Genomic DNA, 27,409 nt, shown 5'->3' with positions numbered 1-27,409 from the left:
TTTCTGTACCAAAAATAGGAATATTTAGACTAAATGGGGTAGTCTTATTTTAGAATTGCAGATAAAGGATTGTGTTTCAGAGAAGTTAATTAACTTGCTCAAGATCACACATCAAGATTTGAGCACAAAAGACTATAGTGCCAAAGCCCCTGCTCTAACCACTAGCCAGCACAGCCTCCAATAATAAAACCCTCCCACCAGAATAAATGAAGGTAATAAAGACTTGTATCTGATTCACAAGGTATGTGAGAGCTGTTTTTTGTTAATATTATAAATGAATTTACATAAATAACTTCCCCCAGAAACAAAACTAAAAATATGGTCATATTTGAAACATTAATGCTATATCAGCTACCATTATTTTAATGCTAAAAAATAATAGCTACCATTTCTTGAAAATTTGCCAAATAATTTATACATATTCATCTAAGCCCCATAAGGGCTCTAAGAGACAGGTTTCATTAGTACCACCCATTTTGTAGAGGAGGTTAAATAACTTATCCAAGGTCACCCTTAACTGTATGGCACAGCAGGAGATCCAATCAGGGCTGTTGAAGCCGGCACCCCTTCCACTACCTGCCCTGCCCCCAAAGGGCAGGTATGTGCTGCTGCCCATCACCCCATCACGGTGTGGTTCACCTGAGGTCACAGGAGAGCCAGCCCCAAAGCATGGGCTACCTTGGCCTTGCTACCTCCTCAGAGGGCTTTGCAGTGATGGACTTCTGCTTTAGAAAGCGCCACAATTCAATATCACTCCCTTTTGCTGCCCACTTTTGCCACTCTGAGAGAAGAACAGTAGCTAGTGTTCACTAGAAGATGCGAGGGAATTGACTGAAAAGAAAATTTTATCTTACTCCAGCCTTGTCCATAGCGTGCATCATTCTATATTTAGAGAAATGTTCTGTGCAGCCAGAAGAAGAAGAAAAAATAACAAGCTAAAAAGGTACTAGGTTCATGCCAGGAAACAATTAGAAGTTGCAAATTCTCATTCCTTGCCTAAAGAATGACTACTAAAAAAACAAGAGATAATGAAAAATAAGCAATGTCTGCAAACACACAGTGTTTTAAGGTCTGGGGCATCGCAAAATCTCCAGGCCATTGAAGAAGGATGAGGAGAGCACAGGTCCCCTTCTGCCTTTACAGAAGTGAAGCCCTCATGGATTTCATCGCATAAGCATGTTTAAAGGAGCATTTATCATGGGATGAGCTCTCTCACGGCCCAAGAAACACAGCTCCTCCTTTGCTACATGGTTGACAGAACAAGGGCAGCTGATCCTTGCCCTGTCCTTAGAATGGCAGAGAGGACGCTGGGTGAGTAGTCCACTTGTGGGCATTTGAATGCAATCAAATAAAACATTATGGAGCTCTTACTCTGTGCCAAGTACTATATCACTAATAGGTCGGATGCCGCCTGATATGCCTAAGAAAATTAATTCTTATGAGAGAAATATGCACGTTAATGATAATCAACATCTGTTTGTGAACGCAGCCGGAAAATATTTTGATATATGAACTGCTATGTTTTCCCCTCAGTAATGCTTGTTACCTGAGAACCTTTTCCCACACAGGCTTCCTGGCACAGTGCCTGGGCATGGGATTATACTATAGAACAAAAGAGGCAAATTCTTGCCTTTTGAATTTCAAAACCTGAAATCTTGGCAAAAACAATATGTTTGGAAGAAACTAGATTGGGAAATGGTCATAGACTTTTTTCTAGCCTAAGATAAAACTCGAGGGAGAAGCCTGGCAGGGACAGGTGAGAGCAAACATGGAAAAACTAGGCCTTTGCGTGGGTCACGGAACAGAGGCCCGGTTCCCTTCCCTTTGCCCTGACCCCGTCTGAGTTCCTGAAGCAGAGGAGTGACAACAGGAAATTGGGGGATTCCCCTCACTCACGTGCAGGTTTTTGTGGCCAGCACCCATGCCCAAACTCCCGCGGCTGCCTCCAGGTTCAGACAAAGGCTCTGACAGTCACCCACGCAGCCTTTTGTGGTGACAACAGGGAAAAGCAAATCGAGATGGAGAGGACCTGAGACAGCCTGAAAGTTCCCTCACATGCCTGGGGAGTTCAGGACCAGAACCAAATCTTCTCCACGTCCCAAGTGGAATAGCCGAGAGAGATTCAGATCTGAAGGAGCACCGGGGATTAGGAGGACACGGCGATGACTTGTGTGGAACACGGGCATTGCAGGATGATGCTCAAGTCAGCCAATGCCAGCATGGACTGATGTCTGCCCCCACCCATGTTAATGTACCAAGTGCCCCAAGGTCTACAAATACTCCAGGTCATGATCCCACTAGATAGTTATCCATCTCAGGTTCCTCACAAATCCAGCACCATCCGAGTCTATGTTTAACAGTTTCTTTCAAAATATTCTCGCAGGACCCAACTAAATCCCCTACATGGTAGGCACAAATGCTTTCTTTTTCCCATTCTTAGGAAGTCAAGACTAGGACAACATACTCTGCGTACAGCCCAGATGCACCAGAAGAGGGAGGAGAGGGAGGTCTACAGTGGTCCTAGGTTCCTGACTCATAAAAGATTTTCCTTCTGAGATGCTAACCACATAGCCTGAGCGGACAAGTAGGGGAAAGTTTGTCTTCCAAACTCTCCTCTCCTCCTAGCCCCTAGGTTGGCCCTTTTCCCACCTTGGTGGTTTAGTGCCCTGTCCTTCTTGTAATGTCCTCTCACTCTCTTCCCATTGCAACATGAAACTTATTTAAAGTGACTCAGTATAGGTTGAGCTTTAATGCCTCTATTCCCACAGATAATCAGTTGTTAAATCTACCTCCATGCTGTCTCTCTTCTCCCTTCCATTACCTGGAAATGCTGTTCTCTGACTATTCCTTCTACTTGTCCAGGAACATGGTAGAATTCACATCCTTTCCTCTCTGAAGTTGATCATGGCCGGCCATGTGACTTGCTCTGGCCAATAAAATATGGGCAGGGGTGCCATATGCTGCTTCTGGTAGAAGGAAGCATTTTATTGCAGACACTACAGTCCTTTCTTCTTCCTGCCACTGGAACCAACATTCCAGAAGGTGGAGGCTCTGTTGACCTGATTCCCAGAATAAGGACTCCAAGTCTATGTGAGCAAGAAATAAACATCTGTTAAACTAATTCACTGGTTGTTAATGCATCATGATCTCGCCCATCCTGACTAACATACCTGGGCTACTGTTGGAGTGCAGGTTCTCAGCGCTTGTCATCTGAACTCTAACACATGCTACTTGAAGTGTGGTCTACACACAAATGTCAATCCACAAAACATCACCAGTCTGCAATGAGGCAGGTATAGAGATTGAGAACAAACATTCAGAAAATCTTATAACAACTTAACTAATTTTTATCTGTTGAATCTATTAATAAAAATATTTGGGCTTATGTTTCCCCCAAATATTAGCATTGTGCCTTGCCCATGGGATGCTACAAAAATGCTTGTTATTAATTTGGATCAAAGCTTCATGACTAAGAAGAATTACAGTAAGATTTCAAGCAATAGCAAGCAGGTCTGGGGAATATTTAGGGTGTAAGACCCTTCCTCGCTCAGGGTGAAATCATTTAAAAGTTCCAAGTCTACTCTTTGTGCCAGCACAGAGTTTAGCTTTAACAAGCAGAGAACCTTTCTGAGCTCTTTCTCATTTAATACTAAATATTGCTTTAGGTTTCCCTACATAAGAGCATGGACATTCATGTATTTACTCTTTGTAATAAAACTTTGTAAGTATATTGCCTATGAATATGGTTTTCCAGATTACCCACAGACAGCTTGACAATTTGATACATTTGTTCAAGAGTACAAGAGGATAATACAATTAACCCCTAAATCACATCCTAACTCCCTCCAGCACTAGAGTTATGCTTTTGTTTCCAAAGTCTCTTTGACACACATTAATATATTTCTGTGCACCATACAGGAAAGAGGCAGCATGGTATTCCGGAAAGCACAGTGGGCTAGGTGACAGAACTGCTTCTAGTCCTCATTAACTACTCCCTCGCTACTACATGAAGCCACTACGTAACCACCTGGTACCCTAATTTCCCCATCTATTAAATGATGAAAATAAGTTAATAAGAACAAATAGCATCAGCTCTTTTGTGAGAATCAAAACAGAGTGAAGCACTTGGTAGTGAATAAAGTGCTACAGAACTCTAAGTTAGCATTTATATAGAATACTGCCTTAGAATGCTCTCCAGTTATCTCATATAGGTAGATTTTCTCCACGCTAGCTAGACAGTAAGTCCTTGAGAGGTGCATTGCATAATATTTCTTTGGGTCCTATTCAAAGTTCAGTCCTCTGGGACAAATAATACACATACAATAATTGTTTGAAAAGTATTTAATATGCCAAAAACTGAACCCCTTCATGGTTAACTGTATAAACTTCACAGACCACATGACAGGTATGCCTCAATCACCCTGACATAGTTTTGGATTTTGGCTGAGAGTTGTCACTAGGTACCTGAGTCTCTTGAGGGCAGAGGTCACATCCCAGTAATCTTTGTATCCCCAGCACTTACCAGTCATCTAAGCACACAGAGGGAGCCCAAGTGATATAAAGATAAATAAATGAAGTGAACTTTAATTACAAACTTCCTAATATTACCTCCACTCAAAACCCTGAAACCTAAAAAGCCAACCTTGATTTTGGTTAAAATGGTTTGGGAGTTTTCCAGAATCATCTGGAAAATGCACCATTTTTAAAGCACACCTACGCAACAAGTCATGTGATTTTCCCAACCTCTTTCCTTACTGAACACAAGCAGTTCTTATTCAAAGATCATTAGAGGCTGAGGCTGCGGGAGATGGGGTGGGAAGGAACAGAACAGCTATTGGTCTGAGAGAAGGGGAAATTGTACTGTTCATTGTTCAGAGACGACAACATTATTCTGCACATGTAAACAGTCAAGGTGAAAACGCAGCAAATAGATAAAGAGCTTCTGTACGGAATATAAACTTTGGCAGGAGCCACTGTGCTGTGGTAGCAAAAAGGCCTCCTGCTGGGGCTGCAATGGAAAAAATGACCTCAGAGAGGAATTCAGAGCAGAAAGGCTCAGAAAAAGAAGATGAAATACCATGCAGTTTGGGTGAAGGCCTTTGCTCCTGGGCATATTAAAGCATAAAGCTATTTCAGTTTAAAAAATACAGATTACACGAATTGGTTGGAGTTTACTATGTTTTCCTAATTATACCTTAGAATTCCGGAGTGCCACTCACTGCCCTCGTGTTTCTCATAAGAGATCCATAGTGTTTAGGCCAGGAGGGGAAACTACATTAATCTGGACTCACTGGACCCACATCACCCAATGTTCCACGGAGCTGCCTCAGCAGAGGGTACCCTGTCCAGGCAAGGACAGAGAAGCGGCAGCACGCCCTGCCCTTTCCCTCTTTCCAGAACCCACCTGGAGAGGGCTGCCCTCTTAAGTGTATTCCAGCAGCAATTGGCATCTCATTGGTGGTAAGCAGCAAGTTCAGCAAGTGTTTCAGGACAGGAGTCTCTGGCTATGTAATCTGAGCCTGAAATTTCTTTAATAAATTTGACATTTGCAAGGGAGAAAATGAATCATTTCATATGGATATGAACAAAACCATAATCTAGAAAAAATACCCACACCACCCACCCCTGCCCCAAACAACCTTTATTTTTAAGACAGAGCTGCATTTTGAGAAAACATGAATCAAGTTACAAACTCAATGACAATTGAGTGTAATTTTAGAGGCACGCCAGAAAGAAAAAGGGGGTGTGAGCACATAAAACTCATTTGTATTTTTATTTATGCTATTTCCCACAGGCTGAAAATAAACTTTGAAGAGCACCATTTCTCAAGCTGATCATCTCCTAGAATCTGAAAACTTTGTGCTTATTTAGCAGTGCCCTCTGGTGTCCAAATGGATTTTAGTTTTGCCTTGAGGTAAAAAATAAGCCACTATAGAATCCAACAAGTCTACCAGCAGCATTCATCCAGTCATCAAATATTTATTAAGAGCTTAGTAGCTATGCCAGTTACTATGGAAGGTGGTGGGATACACAGGTGTTTAAAAGAAGACATGAATGTAAATGCAATTACAAAATTACTTGATCATACACAAAAAGTCGCTTTACCTAGTTTTCCACTAAAATGAGACAGATAGAGCTGGGTTGTCTCCTTTCCAAACTGTTCTGGACCTTTATTCACATTAGCGGGTATCTGGCTGGCTGTGGACAGAACAACTTAGGTCAAGTACACTGGGAACATTCTGAAACTGGGTAAACATTCCCGGACATCCAGTTTTAACAATTTCTGCAAAAAAGCTTTCACGGTCAACCCGAAGGACACTTCTGGTCTTGTAGTATTCTGGGGAACCACTGGTCATCAGACAGGACACACAAATCTAACATTAAGCTTTACATTTCTTTCTGAAAATGCACCATTTTCCTAGCACTATGATGAAAAGCCTCAAAAGGAATGAAGTGGGAGAAACCCTGAGGATTAATCATTACTGTTTGAGAATTCTTAGATCTGAAAATTGACAACTAGAGCTTCAGAAACACACATTGTTCTGAACTGGTACATCTTCAGACTTTCTTGAGGAGCAGGGGGAATCTAAAAAAGTTGCCAAGACCTTCCATCGAGAGATTAACCGAAGAACATATATGTATACGGGTATGTGTATAACCCATGGACACAGACAATAGTGCGGAAGGCCTGGGGTGGGGCAGGGGCTTCTTGAGAGGGTAAAGTTGGGGGAAATGGGAGGCATCTGCAATACTGTCAAAAAAAATTTAAAAAGTAAAACAAACATGCAATTTAAATGTCATCAAAGAAAAGAGGAGCTACTACAAAGCAGGAATGATGCTTTTATACCATTTTGTAATATTCCTACTTTTTGCCATTTTCCATTCTTGTTATTTTTGGTTTCCTAGAATAATCAGCCATGACTTGATTCTAACCAACAGATTATAGCAAAGGTGAGAGGATTATATCATTTGAGATTATGAGGTCTGTCTTGCTGAGAATCTCCTTGCTGGCTTTGAGGAACCAACCAGTTGTGCAGGCAAGGCCCACGTGGCAGAGCTGAGAGGCCTCCTGCCAGCAGCCCACTAGGAACTGAGACCCTCAGTCCAACAGCCAGCAGGGAACTAAAAGCTGCTACTAACAAGCAAGGAAACAGACTCTTCCCCTTCCAAGCCCCAGATGAGACTGCAGCCCTGCCAACACCTTGACTGCACCCTTATAAAGGACCCAACTTTGAGATCTTAAATGGGTGCTGTTTTAAGTTTGTTATATTATTTGCAATGATAGATAACTAATATAAATCTCAAGATACTTTTTAGAAACATTTTTATTATAAAAGTAACACAAATAAAGAAATACTGAAGACCAACTCATCCTTTTACTGCCCTGCCATTCTATTATAACCACAGCTAGTAATTTATTTTGTCTGGGTGTTATTTATAGCCATGATCATATCCGTTCATACACTTTTATATCTTGCTGTTTTACTTTATATTTTCTCATGTTCATTATATTCTTTACTAATTTTTAATGAGTACATAATGTACCATTCATTGAAGATGGATATATATATATATATATATTTGGCAAACTATGGTCCTGCATTTGTAAATAAAGTTTTATTAGAACACAGTCATCCATACTCATTTGTTTACCTATTGTCTATTGTTATTTTTGTGCTACAAACTACAGAGTTGAGAAGCTGTGACAGAGAATACATGGCCTGAAAGCCTAAATTATTTACTTCCTGGCTCTTTACCGGAAAAGTTTATTAACCACTGCCCTAAACTTTTAAGTGGTTTATAGTTTGAGCAATTACAAGTAATGCTATTTAGAGCATCTTTGTGCATATAATTTTTATATTTTAGGCAACTTGATTGGATTATAACAAAAGTGGAATAAATGGGTCTACTTCATAAAGATGTTCTTAAGGTGAACACTGTCCCCCACTATTTCTCTTGTAACAGTCTACTATGATATAGGGTTGTGGTAATAAGAAGGGAAAGGAAGGCTCAGTACTTTTGTAGGTAGCACTTCTCTGGTCCTTATTAATCTAGACATGCAAGGTCACACTCTGGATGAGCTTAATTATAGTTTTGATTTAAAGTAAACCAAAGAGGAATGTAACAGTAATCAAAACATTAAAAACAATTACAGAAATGTTTTACTTTCTATTGGGATTAAAAAGCAGACTAAAGTAAACTCTCCAGGTATCAAGGTGTATATGAAAGGTATTCCAAGCCAGCGGTAGTGGCCTTTCCCTAACTCACTGAGAGGGCTGAGTTAGGGAAAGGGTGGCAGTCTCGACGATGAGCTGGCAGTAACAGCAGTGAACGATGAGGCAGCTAAGAGTGGAGGATAACACTCTTATAACACCCTAGGCATAAACTTGTATACAACTGTAATTAAACTGTCTCAGATAAAGTTTTAGAGCAACTACCCCATATTTTTGAACAGTAACAAAAAATTCTCTATCTGGGAAATTTTTCTACTTTAGAAAAACATTTATGGAATGGGACCAGCTAAGTCAATCCTGACTGTCTCTGAGATAAAAGAGTAAGCAGGTTGAGGGGTCTCAAGTCCAATCTTGTATGAATAAAGTAAGCACCAGGAAGTATAGGTGTCATCTTCTAAGGGAAATATTCTGCAACATAAAAAACAAAGATCAGGATGGACCTTTGCCCCAATACCATAATTTAAAAGTAAAACTAGAAAGATATTTAATGTAATTATTCTAATTATGCCAACAAGTATGTAAAGATATCATAGGTAACACATTTATTTTATTAAAATATTCCTGTCAAAATGTCCACCAATTTAACATATCATAAAGAAGTGTTCTTTTGGTTAAAGCTATCATTAGCCTCTACTTTCCACCTCAGTTACTTGTCAAATAATAAAATGCACTATAACTTCATGAAGTACTCTGGGAAACCATTAAATTCTCTATAGAAAAAGAAAATCATTCTTATGAAAACCAAGAACATGTCACTATGAACAAAATACAGCAGGTATGAAAATAAAACCATTATTTTTCATGAATTTTCATAGTGCAAAGGAAGAGGTAGTTCTGTGAAAGGCTTGATTCACAATTAAAATTATGTCATAACTTTTCTCTTTTTTCACTGTTTACTGTTGGTTGCCTCAAAACTGACCTGAGGGTCTGGCAGCATAAATCCATCAGTAAGTTTATAATAGACTATTGTGGAATCGGACTCCACTATGGCCAAAGTAAAAGACATCGGCAAATCTGGATCACCTTGCAATTTTCGAGATGCCTTCAAGATCTCCCTTATCCTGAAAAGCAAGCAAAATGCATTTAGGATTCACAGTCTCTCATTAATAAGATCAAATACTGTAAAATCTTGGGCAAGAGGCAGGCAATAATCACAGTACATCTATAATGCTGACTCAGGAAATGTCTGAAGGCTCAAATATAAACATTTAAAGTTGTCTTCTCACACAGAAAATCCTGCAGGGAAGGGTTATCCGGACTTTCAACCCTTCTCTTTTTCATTCGCCCATCTCTCCGGATCATCAGACCTGAAAGTCAAACTATATTTACGAACCTACCGAACAGGACTCCAAAAGTGAGTGTTTAGTGCATCTAAACTAAGGATCATCAGTGTTCATTTTCCAATTTTCCTCTTACGAGTGAAATAATTTAGTATTGAGGTTTGTTTTTTAAAAAACAGACTATAATAAATACTTCCCTTGTTGTGTTCATAATTACTACTTTTAAATGGCTATGTAATATTTTATTCACTCATAATTTGCCCAATTATTCCCTTACTGCTATAAAGTTCTTTCAGGTTTTGTGGGGTGAAGGTGCTAATAAAAATGAGCTGTGAAGATCATCTTTCTGAAGGTAGTTGTTTCTTTTTAAATATTTGTTGGGTTTTTCCAAGTATAGAAATTATTAGATCTGAATATAGATATTTTTATGGTTCTCAATATGTGTTCTGATATTGAGCCAAGAGAAAAATAGAGAGAGAAATAACACTTTTGGGGGTAACATTATATATCAAGCAATCAATGTTATAATTTATTTCAGTTTGCTTGCTGTGGAAAATAATTTATCAAATCTGACATTTAGGTATTCAAAGCACTATTACCTTTTTTACTACCAACTGAAAATCCTTATTATGTACTCAAAAAATACCCATGTTCAAAATTCAGTAAATGTAACCTTCAAAGGTGGTTTCTTTAAAAGGAAAATAAAAAATGATCAGTTGTTTTTTCACTAAGCTAATGAAATCTCCAAAGATTGGAAAAAATTTACTAGCATATAAACAGCTAAACACTGTATTGTATTTAGTAAAAGTATAATTTGTCCCATTAAGTTCTACTTCCCATCCTTAACTAAAAAATTCTTATGGTCACTCTTCCCCCATCCTATTAGCTATTGAAACTACAAAAAAAAATCTTAAAAGTCTCTGCTTTGAAATACTCTTACTATAATAATTATAATGTTTTTTTAAAAATCTGTAGTAAAGACTGGAGACTTTAAGTGATTTAAAACAGCAGTAAACTTCTGAAAAAGCTGAAGTTCTAACTGGTTTGTTATCACATCAGTCACAAAAGGCTGCTTACCTGCTACCTATCATTTAAGTTTAAAAAGGCATGAGTGAGATAAGAGGGTGAGTTTCTAAGTTTGTTTCCTCATATTCAAACCGTTTCTAAAATGACCCTGAAAGAGGTAAATCAGCAATAGAGTAACACTCCAGTTGTCAAGTATAACTCACTGGATAAATAAACTATGCCTACCTGGCAAAATTTTAATTCCTTTCCACGAGTCAACAAAGCAAAGCATCATCTTCTCTCAAGTCTTTCCTGTCACCTTTCCCCAACCTCCAGGCGAAGTTACATGCCTTACCCTACAGAGCACCCTGCGGAGCCCTACCTTACTGCAATCACTACTTTGTATTGATACATCTCAGTGTCTGTTTCCCACTGGGTTGTACTCATTTTGAGGGTCAAAGCTTTTCAAGAAATGATGCTGTAACATGAAGACAATATACCTGTACATCTACACATAGGACTATTGAGGTGGCATACATGAAAAGGGTTTGCAAACTGTCAAGTAGTCAGCAAGTACAAGTATTACTATATGGTACCTACACCAGCTTTGCTACCTTGAAAATTGGGACACGTTTTTATCCACACCCTCCTTAAAAAAATAATTTCTAACTATGTTAAATTACATGAACATCAATTAGATTCCACTTCATATCAGAATTTTTCTTTAGAGATACTCAGATGAAGCAACCATAGATATTAACTAGCAACCTCAATACTTAGCACTGATGGAAAATGACAGTCTTAAGACACTGCAGTACACACAAGTTAAAAATAAGTTTCTTTAAACATCCCTAACTGGCAGAGTATGACGAGGATGGGACACAGATGGAAGGGAAAAAACCTATTAAGAAAACTGTTACATATCTTCTGTTTCTCAAGATATGATACTTAAATCAGAATGTATGTTTATGTGTTTTGTAAGGTAAACTGTGTGGAAATTCTAGCCCATATATTGAAATTTAGAGTAGAAATTTCCATCTCATTCATATTTGTTTTCATAGTTCTTTGATATAAACAGCAAAACATTTTCTGACTTACTCAGAACACCCACATGGGAAACCCTAACATCTGAAAATTAGCTCAGAGTTGTAAAGCCTGGTTTGTCTTCAGAGCTGAGGGGAATCACTGTTAAAAATGAAGTGGAAGTTCCCATCTCTGAGCTGTTTATCCTATTTGGTTGTATGGGAAGGAAGAAGGAAATTACAGTTTGAAATCATAATTTAGAAACCATAGAATGAAGTTTCCTCATAGGCACATTTTTTAAAAGCTTAGTTCTTTAAAAAGTATTGTAAAGATGTTTCACCACACAAATCTAAAATAATAATTTGGATAACAAAATTGCTTATAGTTCATATTTTATATAAATCCACATATGAAAAACATAACTCATTATATAATGAGAATTTCATATTTTTGAGTTAATTATATCTCAAGGGAAAAACCCACCTGAAGAAATAGATGTCAATAATAATTACAATTGCTGTTCAACAGTAACAGAATTTGATGCTTGCAACAGTTATGATGTTCTCATAACTAACGGTTGCAAACAATAACAGTTATGATGTTCTCATAACTGTTCAGAGGGGAGCTCAGCATACTGTAAACAGAGTGATCCCAAAGTTCACTAAAGTTAACTTGAAAGCAAGTCTGAGGCAAACAGACAGGCAACACCATTTGGCTACTGCCCTTCCTCCAAACTAAGTAAATGCCTTCCAGAAATCTTAGCATTCATCTTTCTGTAAGATCCTCCAATAGAGACTAAGTGATCTCTAGAGATTTACACAGAGGACAGAAAGTTGAAGGCAACATTACTTATTACTTTTAACTTGAAATACTGTTGAAACAGAATGCATCATGGGTTAAAATTATTAATTTCAACCCACAGAAAGCGATATCCTCTTCTGTCCTCTTCAATGTGACCAAACTGGCACCTGTTGTAGCCTCATCAATTAAAGGCATTAACTCCTTAATCTGCCTCATTATGATACTTTAGAACGACACTCCACAATCCAACTCTGGAACACAATGCAAATTTAAATTAGTGCCCACGGTGCCCAAGAAGCTGTATTCATCCACAGGCTCAATCCTGAAGAAAAGTTCAAGAATAACAGACCACCTCCTTGGGAATCATGCCAAGGACTGCCTGGTAAAAAAGCAAGGTGGCTAAAATCCCAAGGTGGCGGGTTACTGAACAATTAAGTGCCTGTGTGACTATCCACCCCAGTGGGGAGCCATTCTGTTAATATAAACTGCAAGCTTTTTTTTTTTTGTGTTTGTGTGTGTGTGTGTGTGTGTATGTGTGGAGGGTAAGAGAAAAAATGCTGTGTCTGTTAAAAGAAGCTGCCAGAATTGGGGGTTCACCAGTAACAGATTCCCAGCAGAGGTAATACGAGGACACACATCAGATATGCAGGGAAGTCAAATGACAGGAATCATTTTACCAGTTATTAAACTTTAGGCCTCACATAAAGTAATGGTCATTAAATGAATTTGTAATAAAGAACATACTTTTGAAGAGTGGAAATATTTTTCAATTACATGGGAATAATAGAGTATCCTTCAAAAATATTTAGCATTGTCCTGGGAGGAGGGAGTGGCCGGGGAGGGGTCAATGGGGGAAAAGGAGACATATGTAATACTTTAAACAATAAAAAAAATTATAATATATATATATATATACATATATATACACAAATATATAGATAGATATAGATATGTATATATTAGCATTTCAGGATTAAATCTCATAAGAACATCTTTAAAAACGTTCTAAATATAGTTAATACTATATTGCATAATTGAAAGTTGCTGAGTATTAAAAGTTCTTATCACAAAAAACCTTTTTTTTAAAATTATGTAAGGTAATGATGTTAACTAGGCTTATTGTGTTGATCATTTTGCAATGTATACAAATAATGACACTATTTTACACCTACAACTAATATGTTATATGTCAATTAAATTTTTTAAAATGTTCTAAAGAAGAAACTCAGTTCTAGTAACCCTTCACTCCACAATTAATAAGTCCTTTTCCCAGGACACTAAGGAAAAAGAAGGGATTAAAGGTAGGGGGGTGGAGATGATGAAAAAGAGTTTCACTAAAAGGTAAGGAGGCATTGTGATTGTTCTCTATCCTCAGATGCGTATTATAGTTACAGCATAAAGTATGAAAGTAGTGCTAAACCTGGAAGCAAATGGATTTTGCAGACATTCTAATTTTTAGAAACTCTTGGAAGGTTGCTTGAGCATATTCTATGTTCTTTAAGATTTTATTTAGCAAATCTCCACTGCAGGAACTTAGTGGTCTAAGAGAGCTTATTCAGTCATTCAACAAACACTGATTTTAATACCAAGTACCAGGTACCAGGCTATGCACTGCGGAAACAGCAATGAGCAGAACAAAATTCCTGCTTTCATGGAGGTTATTTTCTAAAAGGGAAAGGAAGACAGCAAACAACCAAAGAAAACCAAATATATAATATATCGAGTAGCAATAAATGTGATAAGTGTTATAAAGGAGGGCCACTTAGTTGCAATACTATGGCCAAGAATCTTCATCAAACCAAATGACAAAAGTTCTTAGACTTTTAGCCTAATGGCTGCTGAATTAGCAGATGACCAATTTGGTATATGGCATATTGAAGCCTTTTTCTAAATTTCTACAAGATTCAAATAGGAAGATGCTAAGAAACAGTACATTTGGAAAAGTTTTCTCTCAGATAAAATGGCTGAGGGTACCCATTTATCACCAGAAATCAAGAGAAATGCCCCTAATTTGTGGGGCTGGAGGATACAGTGGTCACTGGAGAGGCTCCACCCTCACATAAGCTATCCATTCTCCTTTGCTGGCACCAGGGTGAAAGAGCCCTTTATAATCCAGTCAGTTTTAACAGGATGAATAATTCATTGGTGTTACTAAGCAAAAAAAAAAAAAGAGAGAGAGAGAGATTTACAGATCATTTCAAAAATAATATATTAACTGTCTCTGGATTTTGTAATTTACAAAACACTTCACTTGGCTTTTTATTTTTTTAATTTTTATTGATTTCAGAGAGGAAGGGAGAGGGAAAGAGAGATAGAAACATCAATGATGAGAGAGAATCACTGATTGGCTGCCTCCTGCACCCCCCGCCCCCCATTAGGAATCAAGCCTGCAACCCAGGCACATGCCCTTGACCAAAATCAACCCTGGGACCCTTCAGTCTGCTGGCCAATGCTCTATCCACTGTGCCAAACCGGCTAAGGCTTCACTCGGCTTTTTAAAAATTAACTTATGTACAAACACAGATAAGCTTAAAATACAGCTACTATGGTTTTAGTTTTCAGCATCTTATATTTTACTAAAGAAACTGAATTGACATTGAAATTGGGAGACAATATAGATTCTATCAGGGGGAAAAAAACAGTAGTGAAAAACAAAAACATTTTTCATTATTTTAGGTCATTGTGTAAATTACTTAAGATATTTTCCCATTTATAACTATCCACAATATTAATATTATTACAGAAAGCTGAAATTCTATTACCCTAACTTTGTTGTAATATACTTCTCAGCAAATATCAGTGGCAAAGTGGTCCAGAAGAAGCTCATCAAGCCCTCTGAATATTAATGTGGCTTCATTTGCTATCTTAGCACTGAAAAAGCCCCCTGGCTTTCCTTAGGATGCCTCTGGTTATCTCATCTTTAAACTTAGCAGATCTCTTTGGCCTCTATGAAATTATTAATATGATTTTTATACCATTGCTGGGTCTGGGGAAATCAGAGTATTCATAACCTCTACAGTCATTTACCAAAACTGCTACCTGGATTCTCAGATTCACTTTAGTAAGAAACAATCTATAGAGTACTTTCCATATGCATATATAATCCAAATATATAACCTAATATAGTATTTTTAAATGTGAGCTAAAAATTTACATTAGCATTCAGTAGTATTTTTATTTTTTAAAAATATATTTTATTGATTTCAGAGAGGAAGGGAAAGGGAGAGACAGAAACATCAATGATGAGAGAGAATATCCATTAGCTGCCTCCTTTTTTTTTTTTTTTTTTTTAATTTCTTTATTGATTAAGGTGTCACATATTTGTCCTCATCCCCCCATTCCCATCCCACCCCTCTCCCCACGCATGCCCCAATCCCCTGTTGAACTTAACCGTTGGATAGGCTTATATGTATGCATACAGGTCCTTTGGTTGAACTCTCCCCCTCCCCCCACCCTCCCCGTACCCTCCCCTATCCTCCCTCTGAGGCCCGATAATCCGATCGATGCCTCCTTGCTTCTGGTTCTGTTCTTGTTCCTCAGTCTATGTTGTTCATCATTTCCTCTAGATGAACGAGATCAAATGTCACTAGATATATACTAATAAGAACTGAATGTGAGACGAGCAATAATATATATGCTGACAGGCAAATGAATCAATCTGTAGCGAGCTTCCCCCTGGACCAACAGTTCTTTTGAGACCCAATTTCGATGTCCAGTAGTTCCTTATGTGTACATGTCAGCACTGACCCCTCAGCTCTGGATGGTGGACAAATGGTGGTAATGGAGGTCCGACTCCCTCTGGTTTGGTCTCGGCCGAACCCAGGGGCACGGCGTCACCTGGACTAAGGGCACGTGGCCTCACCCATACCCAAGGGGCGCGTGGTCTCACCCGGGCCTGGGACCCAGCCTCACCCGGATGGATCCAGGGGCGCACGGCCTCACCCGGACCCAGGATCTGGCTTCACCCGTACCCAGGGACGCTTGGCCTCTCCCAGACCCAGGGCCACGTGGGCTCACCCGGGCCTAGGTGCACGAGGCCTCATCCGGATCCAGGGACGCATGGTCTCACCCGGACCCAGGGACGCTTGGCCTCTCCCAGACCCAGGGGCACGTGGCCTCACCCGGGCCTAGGTTCACGAGGCCTCACTCGGATCCGGGGACACATGGTCTCACCCAGACCCAGGAACGTTTGGACACTCCCAGACCCAGGGCCACTTGGGCTCACCCGGGCCTAGGTGGACGAGGCCTCATCCGGATCCAGGGACACATGGTCTCACCCGGACCCAGGGATGCTTGGCCTCTCCCAGACCCAGGGCCACTTGGGCTCACCCGGGCCTAGGTGCACGAGGCCTCATCCGGATCCAGGGACGCATGGTCTCACCTGGACCCAGGGACGCTTGGCCTCTCCCAGACCCAGGGCCACTTGGGCTCACCCGGGCCTAGGTGCACGAGGCCTCACCCGGATCCTGGCACACATGGTCTCACCCGGACCCAGGGACGCTTGGCCTCTCCCAAACCCAGGGCCACTTGGGCTCACCCGGGCCTAGGTGCACGAGGCCTGACCCGGATCCAGGGACACATGGTCTCACCCGGACCCAGGGACGCTTGGCCTCTCCCAGACCCAGGGGCACGTGGCCTCACCCGGGCCTAGGTGCACGAGGCCTCATCCGGATCCAGGGACACATGGTCGCACCCGGACCCAGGGACGCTTGGCCTCTCCCAGACCCAGGGCCACTTGGGCTCACCCGGGCCTAGGTGTACGAGGCCTCACCCGGATCCAGGGACACATGGTCGCACCCGGACCCAGGGACGCTTGGCCTCTCCCAGACCCAGGGCCACTTGGGCTCACCCGGGCCTAGGTGCACGCGGCCTCACCCGGATCCAGGGACACATGGTCTCACCCGGACCCAGGGATGCTTGGCCTCTCCCAGACCCAGGGCCACTTGGGCTCACCCGGGCCTAGGTGCACGAGGCCTCACCCGGGTCCAGGGACACATGGTCTCACCCGGACCCAGGGACGCTTGGCCTCTCCCAGACCCAGGGCCACTTGGGCTCACCCGGGCCTAGGTGCACGAGGCCTCATCCGGATCCAGGGACACATGGTCGCACCCGGACCCAGGGATGCTTGGCCTCTCCCAGACCCAGGGCCACTTGGGCTCACCCGGGCCTAGGTGCACGAGGCCTCATCAGGATCCAGGGACGCATGGTCTCACCCGGACCCAGGTACGCTTGGCCTCTCCCAGACCCAGGGCCACTTGTGCTCACCCGGGCCTAGGTGCACGAGGCCTCATCCGGATCCAGGGACACATGGTCTCACCCGGATCCAGGGACGCTTGGCCTCTCCCAGACCCAGGGCCACTTGGGCTCACCCGGGCCTAGGTGCACGAGGCCTCACCCGGATCCAGGGACACATGGTCTCACCTGGACCGAGGGACGCTTGGCCTCTCCCAGACCCAGGGCCACTTGGGCTCACCCGGGCCTAGGTGCACGAGGCCTCATCCGGATCCAGGGACGCATGGTCTCGCCCGGACCCAGGGATGCTTGGCCTCTCCCAGACCCAGGGCCACCTGGGCTCACCCGGGCCTAGGTGCACGAGGCCTCACCCGGATCCAGGGACACATGGTCTCACCCGGACCCAGGGACGCTTGGCCTCTCCCCGACCCAGGGCCACTTGGGCTCACCCGGGCCTAGGTGCACGAGGCCTCACCCAGATCCTGGGACACATGGTCTCACCCGGACCCAAGGACACTTGGCCTCTCCCAGACCCAGGGCCACTTGGGCTCACCCGGGCCTAGGTGCACGAGGCCTCATCAGGATCCAGGGACGCATGGTCTCACCCGGACCCAGGTACGCTTGGCCTCTCCCAGACCCAGGGCCACTTGTGCTCACCCGGGCCTAGGTGCACGAGGCCTCATCCGGATCCAGGGACACATGGTCTCACCCGGATCCAGGGACGCTTGGCCTCTCCCAGACCCAGGGCCATTTGGGCTCACCCGGGCCTAGGTGCACGCGGCCTCACCCGGATCCAGGGACACATGGTCTCACCTGGACCCAGGGACGCTTGGCCTCTCCCAGACCCAGGGCCACTTGGGCTCACCCGGGGCTAGGTGCACGAGGCCTCATCCGGATCCAGGGACGCATGGTCTCGCCCGGACCCAGGGACGCTTGGCCTCTCCCAGACCCAGGGGCACGTGGCCTCACCCGGGCCTAGGTGCACGAGGCCTCACCCGGATCCAGGGACACTTGGTCTCGCCTGGACCCAGGGGTGTGTGGGCTCTCCCAGACCCAGGGGCGCTTGGCCTCGCCCGGGCACGGGATCCAGCGTCATCTGGGTCCAGGGGCACTTGGTCTCACCCGGACCCGGAGTCCGGCCTCACCTGGACCCAGGGGCATGTGGCCTCACCTAGACCCAGGGACGTGAGGCCTCACTTATACCCAGAGGCGTGTGACCACACCTGAGCCCAGAGGCGCGCAACCCCGCCCGCACCCAGGTCTCAGCGGGGCCCCGTCTTCCCGATCCCAATTCCTGCCGGTCAATCCCCCCTCAGCAATTCCCCTGGCCATCCTTCCAGAGCTCCAGTATGGCTGCTGCAGAACTCGTCGGGCGGCGGCTCGGCGAAGCTCTGGTGCACCCGGTGCATGGCGGTGGGCCAGTCTGGCGTCGCTGCGTCGGCCCTTGGGTCTGCATCGGTGGCCGGTCGCCGAGCATGCGCACCTGGCCGCTTCTGGGGCGTTGAGATTCTTGACGGACTCAGAGGTCAGCAAGCGCGGAGTCTCCCACCCCATGTCTCATAGGGGCTCGTCTGTCCGTACTTGGCTGCCAGTGGAGCCGTCCCCTCAGCCGGAGACCGCCGGGGGAACTGCGCCGAGCACGTTCCAGGCCGCTGTTGTATCGCCTGAGCCATAGTTCTTTTGTGTCGCCTGAGCTGTAGTTCTTAAAGTGTGGTCTTTGGGTCACCGGCATCAGCATCATCCCACATACCCCTCTTTTATTCTAGTTGTAGAGCATCTACTCAGCCAGCCCTATGGTGGTCTTGGATGGTGTCTGCTCTGCTCTCTTGTCGTAGTCTCAAAGTTGTTGTGGTAGGCAACAATCAGGCTTCCGCCCTATGCCTCCATCTTGGTCCTCCTTTGTATAGTTAAGTCTTGATTGTTGTTGGTGTCACTGGGGGGGCGCTCTTTGTCTATAAAGGAAGAGTTGCTGTGCAGGAGACACGTTTATGGGCCGGGTCTTGGTGCAGCAAAGCTTTGGCGCTCACTGAATATTCCCGTTGAATGTGTCCCTTATGCACGTGGTTGAAATCTGGTGTCATCTCCCACAGACCACTAGATGCCCTCGTTTCTGGGTCTCCAATGGGGTGTAGATCAGCTACTGCCTTAGGCACTCAGCAAGGATTACAGCAAAAACTGTAGTTTCTTCCTCCTGTCTGAGTGGCCCTGGAGCAGTCCGACTAGAACAGCAGATCATCTGGTCCGCTGCCAGAGGGCAGGCCACCCACATGCTTAAGCCGTTGCTTGGGGCGCAGGTGTGCCTGCAAGACTTGCGGGGCAGGTCTTCAAAACGTGCGGGGCGGGTCCCAGGGCGGGGCGGGGTCTCAGGGCGCCAACAGGCCATGGTGCGGCGAGCCTCGATGGCTGTGAGTCTGGTCCTTCTGCCTTCCATGTATCTAAGTCCCCTCGTTCCGCACTCCAGCGCAGCAAACACTTATTGCTGGGCGCACCTCTGCAAGAGTCCCGCCTCTCCCCGCAGGCATCTGGGTCTCCCTGGGTTCGCCAGAAGATGGGTTTCAGGGTGATGGAGAGCTAATCTCCCTTAGGTTTGGAACAAAAGCCCCTTTCCCCCGCCACCAGCCAGACCCACGCACCTCCACACCTCATCCCCTCCGATTTCGCTGGGTGCGAGGCAACAGAACAGCCTTTAACCTCCGCCGCCATCTTTTTCAAACTTCTCAATTTGTACTTCTTAATCCCTTCATTTCAGTCAACTCTACTGAAGTCTAGCGCCGCCGGGAGGTGCACGGAAAGGGCGCCCGGGCCTCCGTCCGGTGCGCGGTGCGCACGTCCCGCGGAACCAGGCGCGCGAGGGCCGCGCGGCTGGGACGGGCGCTGGGCGGCCGCCGAGCTCCAGGCACCGCCATCGCCGTGTTCCGGACGTCGCCGCCGCGGCGTCCCCCCAATTTATACTTCTTAATCCCTTGAATTCAGTCAACTCTACTGAAGTCTAGCGCTGCCGGGAGGTGCACGGAGAGGGCGCCCAGGCCTCCGTCCGGTGTGCGGGGCGCGCGGCCCGCGGCACTAGGCGCGCGGGGGGCTGCGCAGCGGGGACGGGTGCTGGGAGGCCGCCGGGCTCCGGGCGCCGCCGCTGCGGCGGCGTCCCCAGCGTCCCGGGCCGGGCGGCCTGCGGGGGCGGCGGAGTTGCGAAAGTGAGTGAGTTTCCCAGGGTTTCGCCCGGAATGGGGTTCAGTGCAATCCGAGCCGGTGCTCAGCGCACTCCGGAGCCTTTATCTCCTTCCTGCCAGTGAACTCCGGCCAGGTCATCAGCCGCCCCCTCCTCTCCGGTTCCATCCTCCCCGCAGGCGCGTGTGCTCGTGTCTCCGCCCGTTTCTCCATACCTCAGGCTTTTACGGCTTCCCCGACTGTCACCGTGGCCTTCTCCTTCCCTCCAGCTGTGGGCATTTCAGTCCACCAACTTTCCTGTGGTTCTGGACGATGTCCGTTCTGACCTCTAGTTGTATTTTTGAAATTGTTGTGCCCGGCTGCAGGTTAGGTGTTTAACCTATGCCGCCATCTTGGTTTCTAGGACCCATTAGCTGCCTCCTGCATGCCCCCTACTGGGGATCGAGCCTGCAACCCGGGCATGTGCCCCTACCAGGAATGGAACTGTCGAACTGTGATTTCCTGGTTCATAGGTTGACACTCAATCACTGAGCCAAACTGGTTGGGCTAAGTAGTAGTTTTAGATGAGAGAAAAAGATGTGTCCTGTCCTTTGAGAAGCAAAAACAACCTCATACTCCATCAGCATAATTTTCCCACTAGATAATCATATATGGGTACTTTACCAATTCTGTTTTCCTCCTGGAGATCAGCAATTAGTATTCAATCAATATTTTCACAAGCACTGATGGGTGTAGGTACCAGAGTCTGTAACCCTTCTCCTATCTCAGTACTGACAAGGCAGATGAGCTGGGGATCTAGTAATCCCACTCATTTTACTGCACACCAACTTTTACTTGAAAGACCTTCTGAAACTTTGAAAATATGCCAAAGTGTTTTAACTATGAACATATATTATGTATAAGAAAATACCAGTCACAACTACTTTTGCTCAGAGTAGTGCATTCACTCACTGCCACTGTAATACAGATTCACTCTGTAATGGAATCTGTTGTACTCTTGCCAAAACTATGTAAATAAGATCACCAGGTCCAAAGCCTGGAAAACTAAGTGGGATGGGAAATGGATACAAAAACTGTGTAGGCGAGCTTAGAAATTCAGACAGATATGACATCAGATGTTACCTAGAACTGCTACCTTTTAAGGAGTTGGCAAATACACATACACCATAAAATAAATAATGGAAATAATAAGCCGATGCAAATATCCTATCTAATAAAGAGGGAATATGCTAATTGACCATCACTCCGTCACAAAGATGGCTGCACCCACAGCTGAGGCCAAGTTCCCGTAAGGAGCCTTAACCAGCAATCAGCAGGGACCTGAGGCTATGCCCTCCCCTGCCCCCATGGGACTTGACAGGGGACCTCAGGCCACGCCCCCACCCTGGCGTCAGGTTGGGGGACCTCAGGCCACACCCCCTGCCCCAGTGCCAGGCCAGGGGACCAGAGGCCATCCCCCTGCCCGGCGGGGCTTGACGGGGGACCTCAAGGTGTGCTTCCCATCCTGGTGCTGGGCTAGGGGACCTCAGACCACACCTCCCACCTGGTAGGGCTTGACAGGGGACCTCAGGTCGCGTCCCCCCACCCCAGCACCGGGCCAGGGGACCTGAGGCTGCACCCCCCTGCCTGGCTGGGCTTGACATGGGACCTCAGGCTGTGCCCCGCACCCAGTGGGGCTTGACGGGGGACCTCAAGGTGCACCCCCAGTGCTGGGTCGGGGAACTCAGGTCGCTCCCCCGCCCAGCGGGGCTTGACGAGAGACCTGAGGCTGCGCCCCCCTCCCGGTGCTGAGCTGGGGGACCTGAGGCTGCGCCCCCCCTGCCTGGCAGGGCTTGACAGGGGACCTCAGGCCATGGCCCCCACCCAGCGGGGCTTGACAGGAAATCTCAGGCCGTGTCCCCCACCTGGCGGGGCTTGATGGAGGACCTCAAGGCACACCCCCCGCTCTGGTCTTGGCTGGGGGACCTCAGGCCATGCCCCCCGTCCTGGCGCCGGGCCAGGGGACCTGAGGCTATGCCCCCTGCCCGGCAGGGCTTGACAAGGGTGAGACTGGCCAGGTCTAGATCTAGCCCAATGGGGAGGGGCGGCCGGGTCTGGGTCTCACGTGATTTTGAGATGCACGTGGGTGGGCGGGGACTTGACTCTGGGTCCTGTGGTATGCCCCAGACTCTGACAGGAGGAAGGTTTTCATATACATTTTACTAATTTTCTTTCATCTCTGACACTTCTATTATAGAGAAAGGGCAAATAGCAATATTAGATTATTTCCTCTAATTAATCCCCTTTTAATGTGCACGAATTTCGTGCACCAGGTAACTAGTGTGTGTGTGTGTGTGTGTGTGTGTGTGTGTGTGTGTGTATGTCATTTTGTCTCTCGATAGTCAAGATAGCTACTGAAGTGGTTTTAAAGGATAAATGAGATTATTTACTGTTATGACTGGGGAACTATCTTATGACTAAGTTGTAGTTAACTATGTAAATGATAGAGTTTAGTCTAGCTTTACAAAGTTGAGACTTCAATAAAGGGGACAGCTTTATAGCATATAAGGCATATAGCATATCATGCCTTATATGCTATATGCCCTGTGTAAATAACATGGAATTACACCTCCAGCAACATGCCAACTCCTCTGGCTCTAGGTTTTGTATATCACCCAGATTCCCTAGTCAGAAAATGTTATTTAAAATTTTTGAGAAATAAAGAACATTAAAAAAATCCCCACTATACACAGACAGCTAAGCAGGATCATCTAGGATAGCAATTTACAACTGGTGTGCTCAGACTAGTTGTGCAGTGTATGGAAAACAATTTGCTTCTAACAATAAAGTATCAAAGTTGGCATGTTATTTTTAATATAAAATTGATATAATTTAATATTCCCTGTTACATATCATCACTGTCATCCATTCACATTCCACCATGCTTTCTTTATTAAATTGAGATGAAAGTGACATACAACGCTGTATAAGTTTAAAGTGTACAATGTGATGAACTAACCTATTAGAGAGCAAAATCACCTGCCCACCTGTTATGGCTGAGGGAAGCATTGATGGATGTAGGCACCACAGTCTGTAGCCCTTCTCCTTCTATCTCAGTACCAACCAGGCAGATGAGCTGGAGGTCTGGCAATCCCACACAGTTTACTTCATGCCAACTTTTACCTGAAAGAGCATCATTAAAAGGATAATGTTTATCAAAAATCAAAGATAAAAATTGTAAACTTCTACCTAATATTCAGCTGAGCAACGTCAGTTATAACGCTATCTTCTCTTTACATTTTTATCTTCTCTTTTACTTATTTTGTTATCAAGTAATTCCCACTATAAATGAATGAAGAAATTATAAAATGGATAACAGCAAATACATAAACAATGGCTTATTATAATGTCAATAATTCTATATCCAAACCCAACTCCCCAACCCCCCACCATGGCCCCAATAATAAAGCAATATAAATAAAAACTTACTCTCCATGAGGTCCAGGTAAACCAAGAATGCTATATAAACTTGAGTAGCATCTCCTATATCTAATTCCATCATTTCTAAATACTGAAAATCAAAATGTAATTGTTAGAGAAGGAAGAATCTCTTAATATTTTATTTCACTCAACCAACTATTTACTAAATATATAGAAAGTATCAAACTCAATTCTAGGTATAATAGTGGGAGTTATAAGGCAATGCAAGACCTGATCCCTGCCTCTAAAAAACCTGCAATTATTAGGGTAAACACATTGCACACCTGCAACTGTTAGGCAAATAACAATACATGACAGGAAGTGGTTAAAAGCCAAGTGAGTGGAATTAAAGAACCATGTCACAACAGGTCAGAGGAGCTATACTCGGGTGAATTGGTTGGTGAATGTTTTATGAAGAGAGGTGAGATACAAGTTGGGCCCTGAAGGACATGTATGATTTGACTAAACTGAGAAGGCAGTGCAACAGCATAACTAATCACACAAAGGTGGGACTAAGCCACACATCTTCAAGGGCCTATAAAGAAACCTCTCTGCCAGGAGTAGACATTTTTTAATAAGAATTGTGTTGGGGCATGTAGTGGGGGCCTCTAGTCTACTGGTCTCTTATTTTCATGTGGAGGAAGCCTAGTAGAATACCACTCCTGGCCTCTCTCTCCTTCTCACTCAAGAGCAGCGAGTTATTTAAATGCTAGATCTTAAAGAAAGGACCAAGCAAGCTGCTGCTGCTTTCAGACTTACTGGTCAACACTGTGGGAACATTCTTCAGGGGTCTACTCCTGCAGGGGAAGCCTGAGGTTCTCCAGCTACGTCAGTGACTGGACGGGTAAGCAAGACTAATGCACAAGTGAGGGATCAGCAGGCCTGCACGGGTGCATATCTGATACCACCTTCTCCTTTTTGGCTTCATCGTAAGTGTACAGGTACAGGAGAACAGGGGTGTTATTAGTTGTCCTCCTCAAACCTTAAATGTGTTTGAACACAGCACTGAAAAAGGAATTGGGAACCAGGTTGCAAGGACTGGATGACCCAGCTAAAAGTTTGACTTTTACCCATAAGGAAACACTGAAGACGTCTAAGCATGAGAGTAGGATGAATGTGGTGTTTGAGGACAGTAAATCTGATACCATGTTACTAGATGGACCTAAGTCATTTTCAAATTGAATAATAAAAAGGCAGAAGTAGAAAAATCAAACACCCAATATCTTTTCTTTCTTTAAAAAAAAATTAATTAGACCCTTCAAGAGGAAAAAAAATCGAAAAGGAAAATTTGATGGTGAAGACTAGGGCCTATATAGCCATTAACTTCAAAGAGAAAAAAAATCTGCAAGTATAAAAACTGAGTAGCACCACCAAATCTATAGGAGGTTTTTAATACTTGTTACCAGTGTTTCACTTCTTAAATACTTACATAGTGCTTACTTACTACATGTCAAGTACTTTCCAAATAGTAACTGATTTAATCCTATAAGTACCCTTATTATCCCCATTTTACAGATGAGAAAACCTAAGTGCAATGAGATTAAACCATTTGCCCCAAATCACAAAGCTGGTGACAGAACCAGGATTCAAACTCAGGCGATGTGTCTTTAAGTTCATGCTCCTAACCACTGTGCTGCCTCTCCGTGTCACGGTGTTTCTTTTTAGGGCACTGAATAACAGCTCCATGTTAGTGTTTGTTTTTCTCACCTTGAAGGGGAATAAGGGGACGGAGCAGCAGGATAAAATTAATCAAGGTAACATGAGAAGGGGTTAACGCTTCAGACTTTTATCTTCAAAATTTTTCTTTTCTTGACTGTTTTTATTTTAATGTTTTAAAAATATTTTTTTATTGACTTCAGAGAGGAAGGAAGAGGGAGAGAGAGAGAGAAACATCAATGATCAGAGAATCATTGATGAGCTGCCTCTTGCACGCCCCACACTGGGGATGGAGCCCGAAACCGAGGCATGTGCCTTGACTGGGAATGGAACCATGACCTCCTGGTTCATAGGTCAACACTCAACCACTGAGCCACAGGGGCCAGGCTCTTGACTGTTTTTAGATGATTACTTATGAAATATTGCAATTCAGCAGAAGACTGCAATTCTACCAGTTACTAGACCAGTCCCTGAGATTCCTTTCCCCCCTCCGCCCCCCCATCTCCATTCCCTGTTTACTCACTGCTTGGGACATTACTGGTACAAGGCAGCAATTTGCCAAGCAGAAGCAAGCAAGGAATTATCTCTCTCCTCCTTACCGCTATACTGAAAAATACAACCACGAAGTGAGCAGTTCTGCTTTTGGGAAGAACCTATTCAACTTTCCAAGAAACTCGAAAAAATCTAGGAAATCTGCACTGCGGCAAAAATCAAGACGCACGCTCTGGGCACAAGACTTCGTGCCTACACCTTTACCATGACTGACTCCCGGGTCTATCCACCGCCCACAGACCGTTTGTGCGTGGTTAGTGTGAGGATTAAATGAGACCATCTCCAATGGAGTGGCTAGTGTTGGTGTCCGGCGTGGGCGGGGCCGGGTTTGCCTACACCTCCGGTTTAGAATGGCAAAGTGGGGTGGGGGTGGGGGTTAGTGTCAGGGCAAGAGTTCAACTCATTTAAACAAATGAAAACAGAACTGCTGCGGTTGGCAGTGTGCACACGGGTCCCCTTCCGTGAGGGTCGTGCACGAACTCGGCGATCCGGCCCAGCAGGGGAGCGCGGCCTGGGGGTTCCGCCTGGGCTGGGGGCCGGGACCGGCGCCCCGCTCCTTTCGCGCCTCCTGACCTTTGGGTGGGTGCCCATCCAGGCGTCCTCCGGGGCCCATGGATGGGCGCCACCACCGCCGCCGCCGCCGCCGGGAGCGCCGCCCGGGCCCTGGGCGCTGCAGCCAGGGTTGGGCTCGGAATCGCCGCGCTCTTCCATGCCGGGCAGTGATGCGCCCCAGCTGTGCACCGCGCCCGCGCCCGGCCGGAAGCAGGGACGCGCGCACGAGGGTTCCGCCTCCCCGCCGCCCGCTGCCTCCACGCAGGAGGGCTCCAAAATGGGAGCAAAGTTAGATCAGCCCCGCCTTCTAACAAACGGAGCTGGAACCTGCGCGGAGGTACTCTAGTTTTGCTCTGCGTTTATTCAAATCTGGGCAGATACTAGAGGGAAGAAGTTGCCTTACACCAGTGCTGTTTGCAGCTCTGTGGAGAAAGTAGGGACTACATATAA

At 45.0% G+C, this 27,409-nt stretch overlaps 1 protein-coding gene across 1 annotated transcript; it reads right to left on the bottom strand.

Moving 5' to 3' along the window:
• Positions 1–5,969: 5,969 nt before the first annotated feature.
• On the bottom strand, positions 5,970–27,118 carry TSEN15 (tRNA splicing endonuclease subunit 15). Its single transcript, XM_008145951.3, has 5 exons — positions 26,981–27,118; positions 24,209–24,290; positions 23,767–23,902; positions 9,154–9,295; positions 5,970–8,642 (listed from the first exon to the last, which is right to left on the bottom strand). Exons 1-5 carry the CDS (start codon positions 27,116–27,118, stop codon positions 8,622–8,624), a joined length of 519 nt encoding a protein of 172 aa, XP_008144173.2. The 3' UTR covers positions 5,970–8,621.
• Between the last annotated feature and the right edge of the window lie 291 nt (positions 27,119–27,409).

This window comes from Eptesicus fuscus, chromosome 22 (genome assembly GCF_027574615.1).
Source record: "Eptesicus fuscus isolate TK198812 chromosome 22, DD_ASM_mEF_20220401, whole genome shotgun sequence".
In the NCBI taxonomy this organism is placed as follows: domain Eukaryota; kingdom Metazoa; phylum Chordata; class Mammalia; order Chiroptera; family Vespertilionidae; genus Eptesicus; species Eptesicus fuscus.
This window is presented reverse-complemented; position numbering and strand designations above follow the sequence as displayed.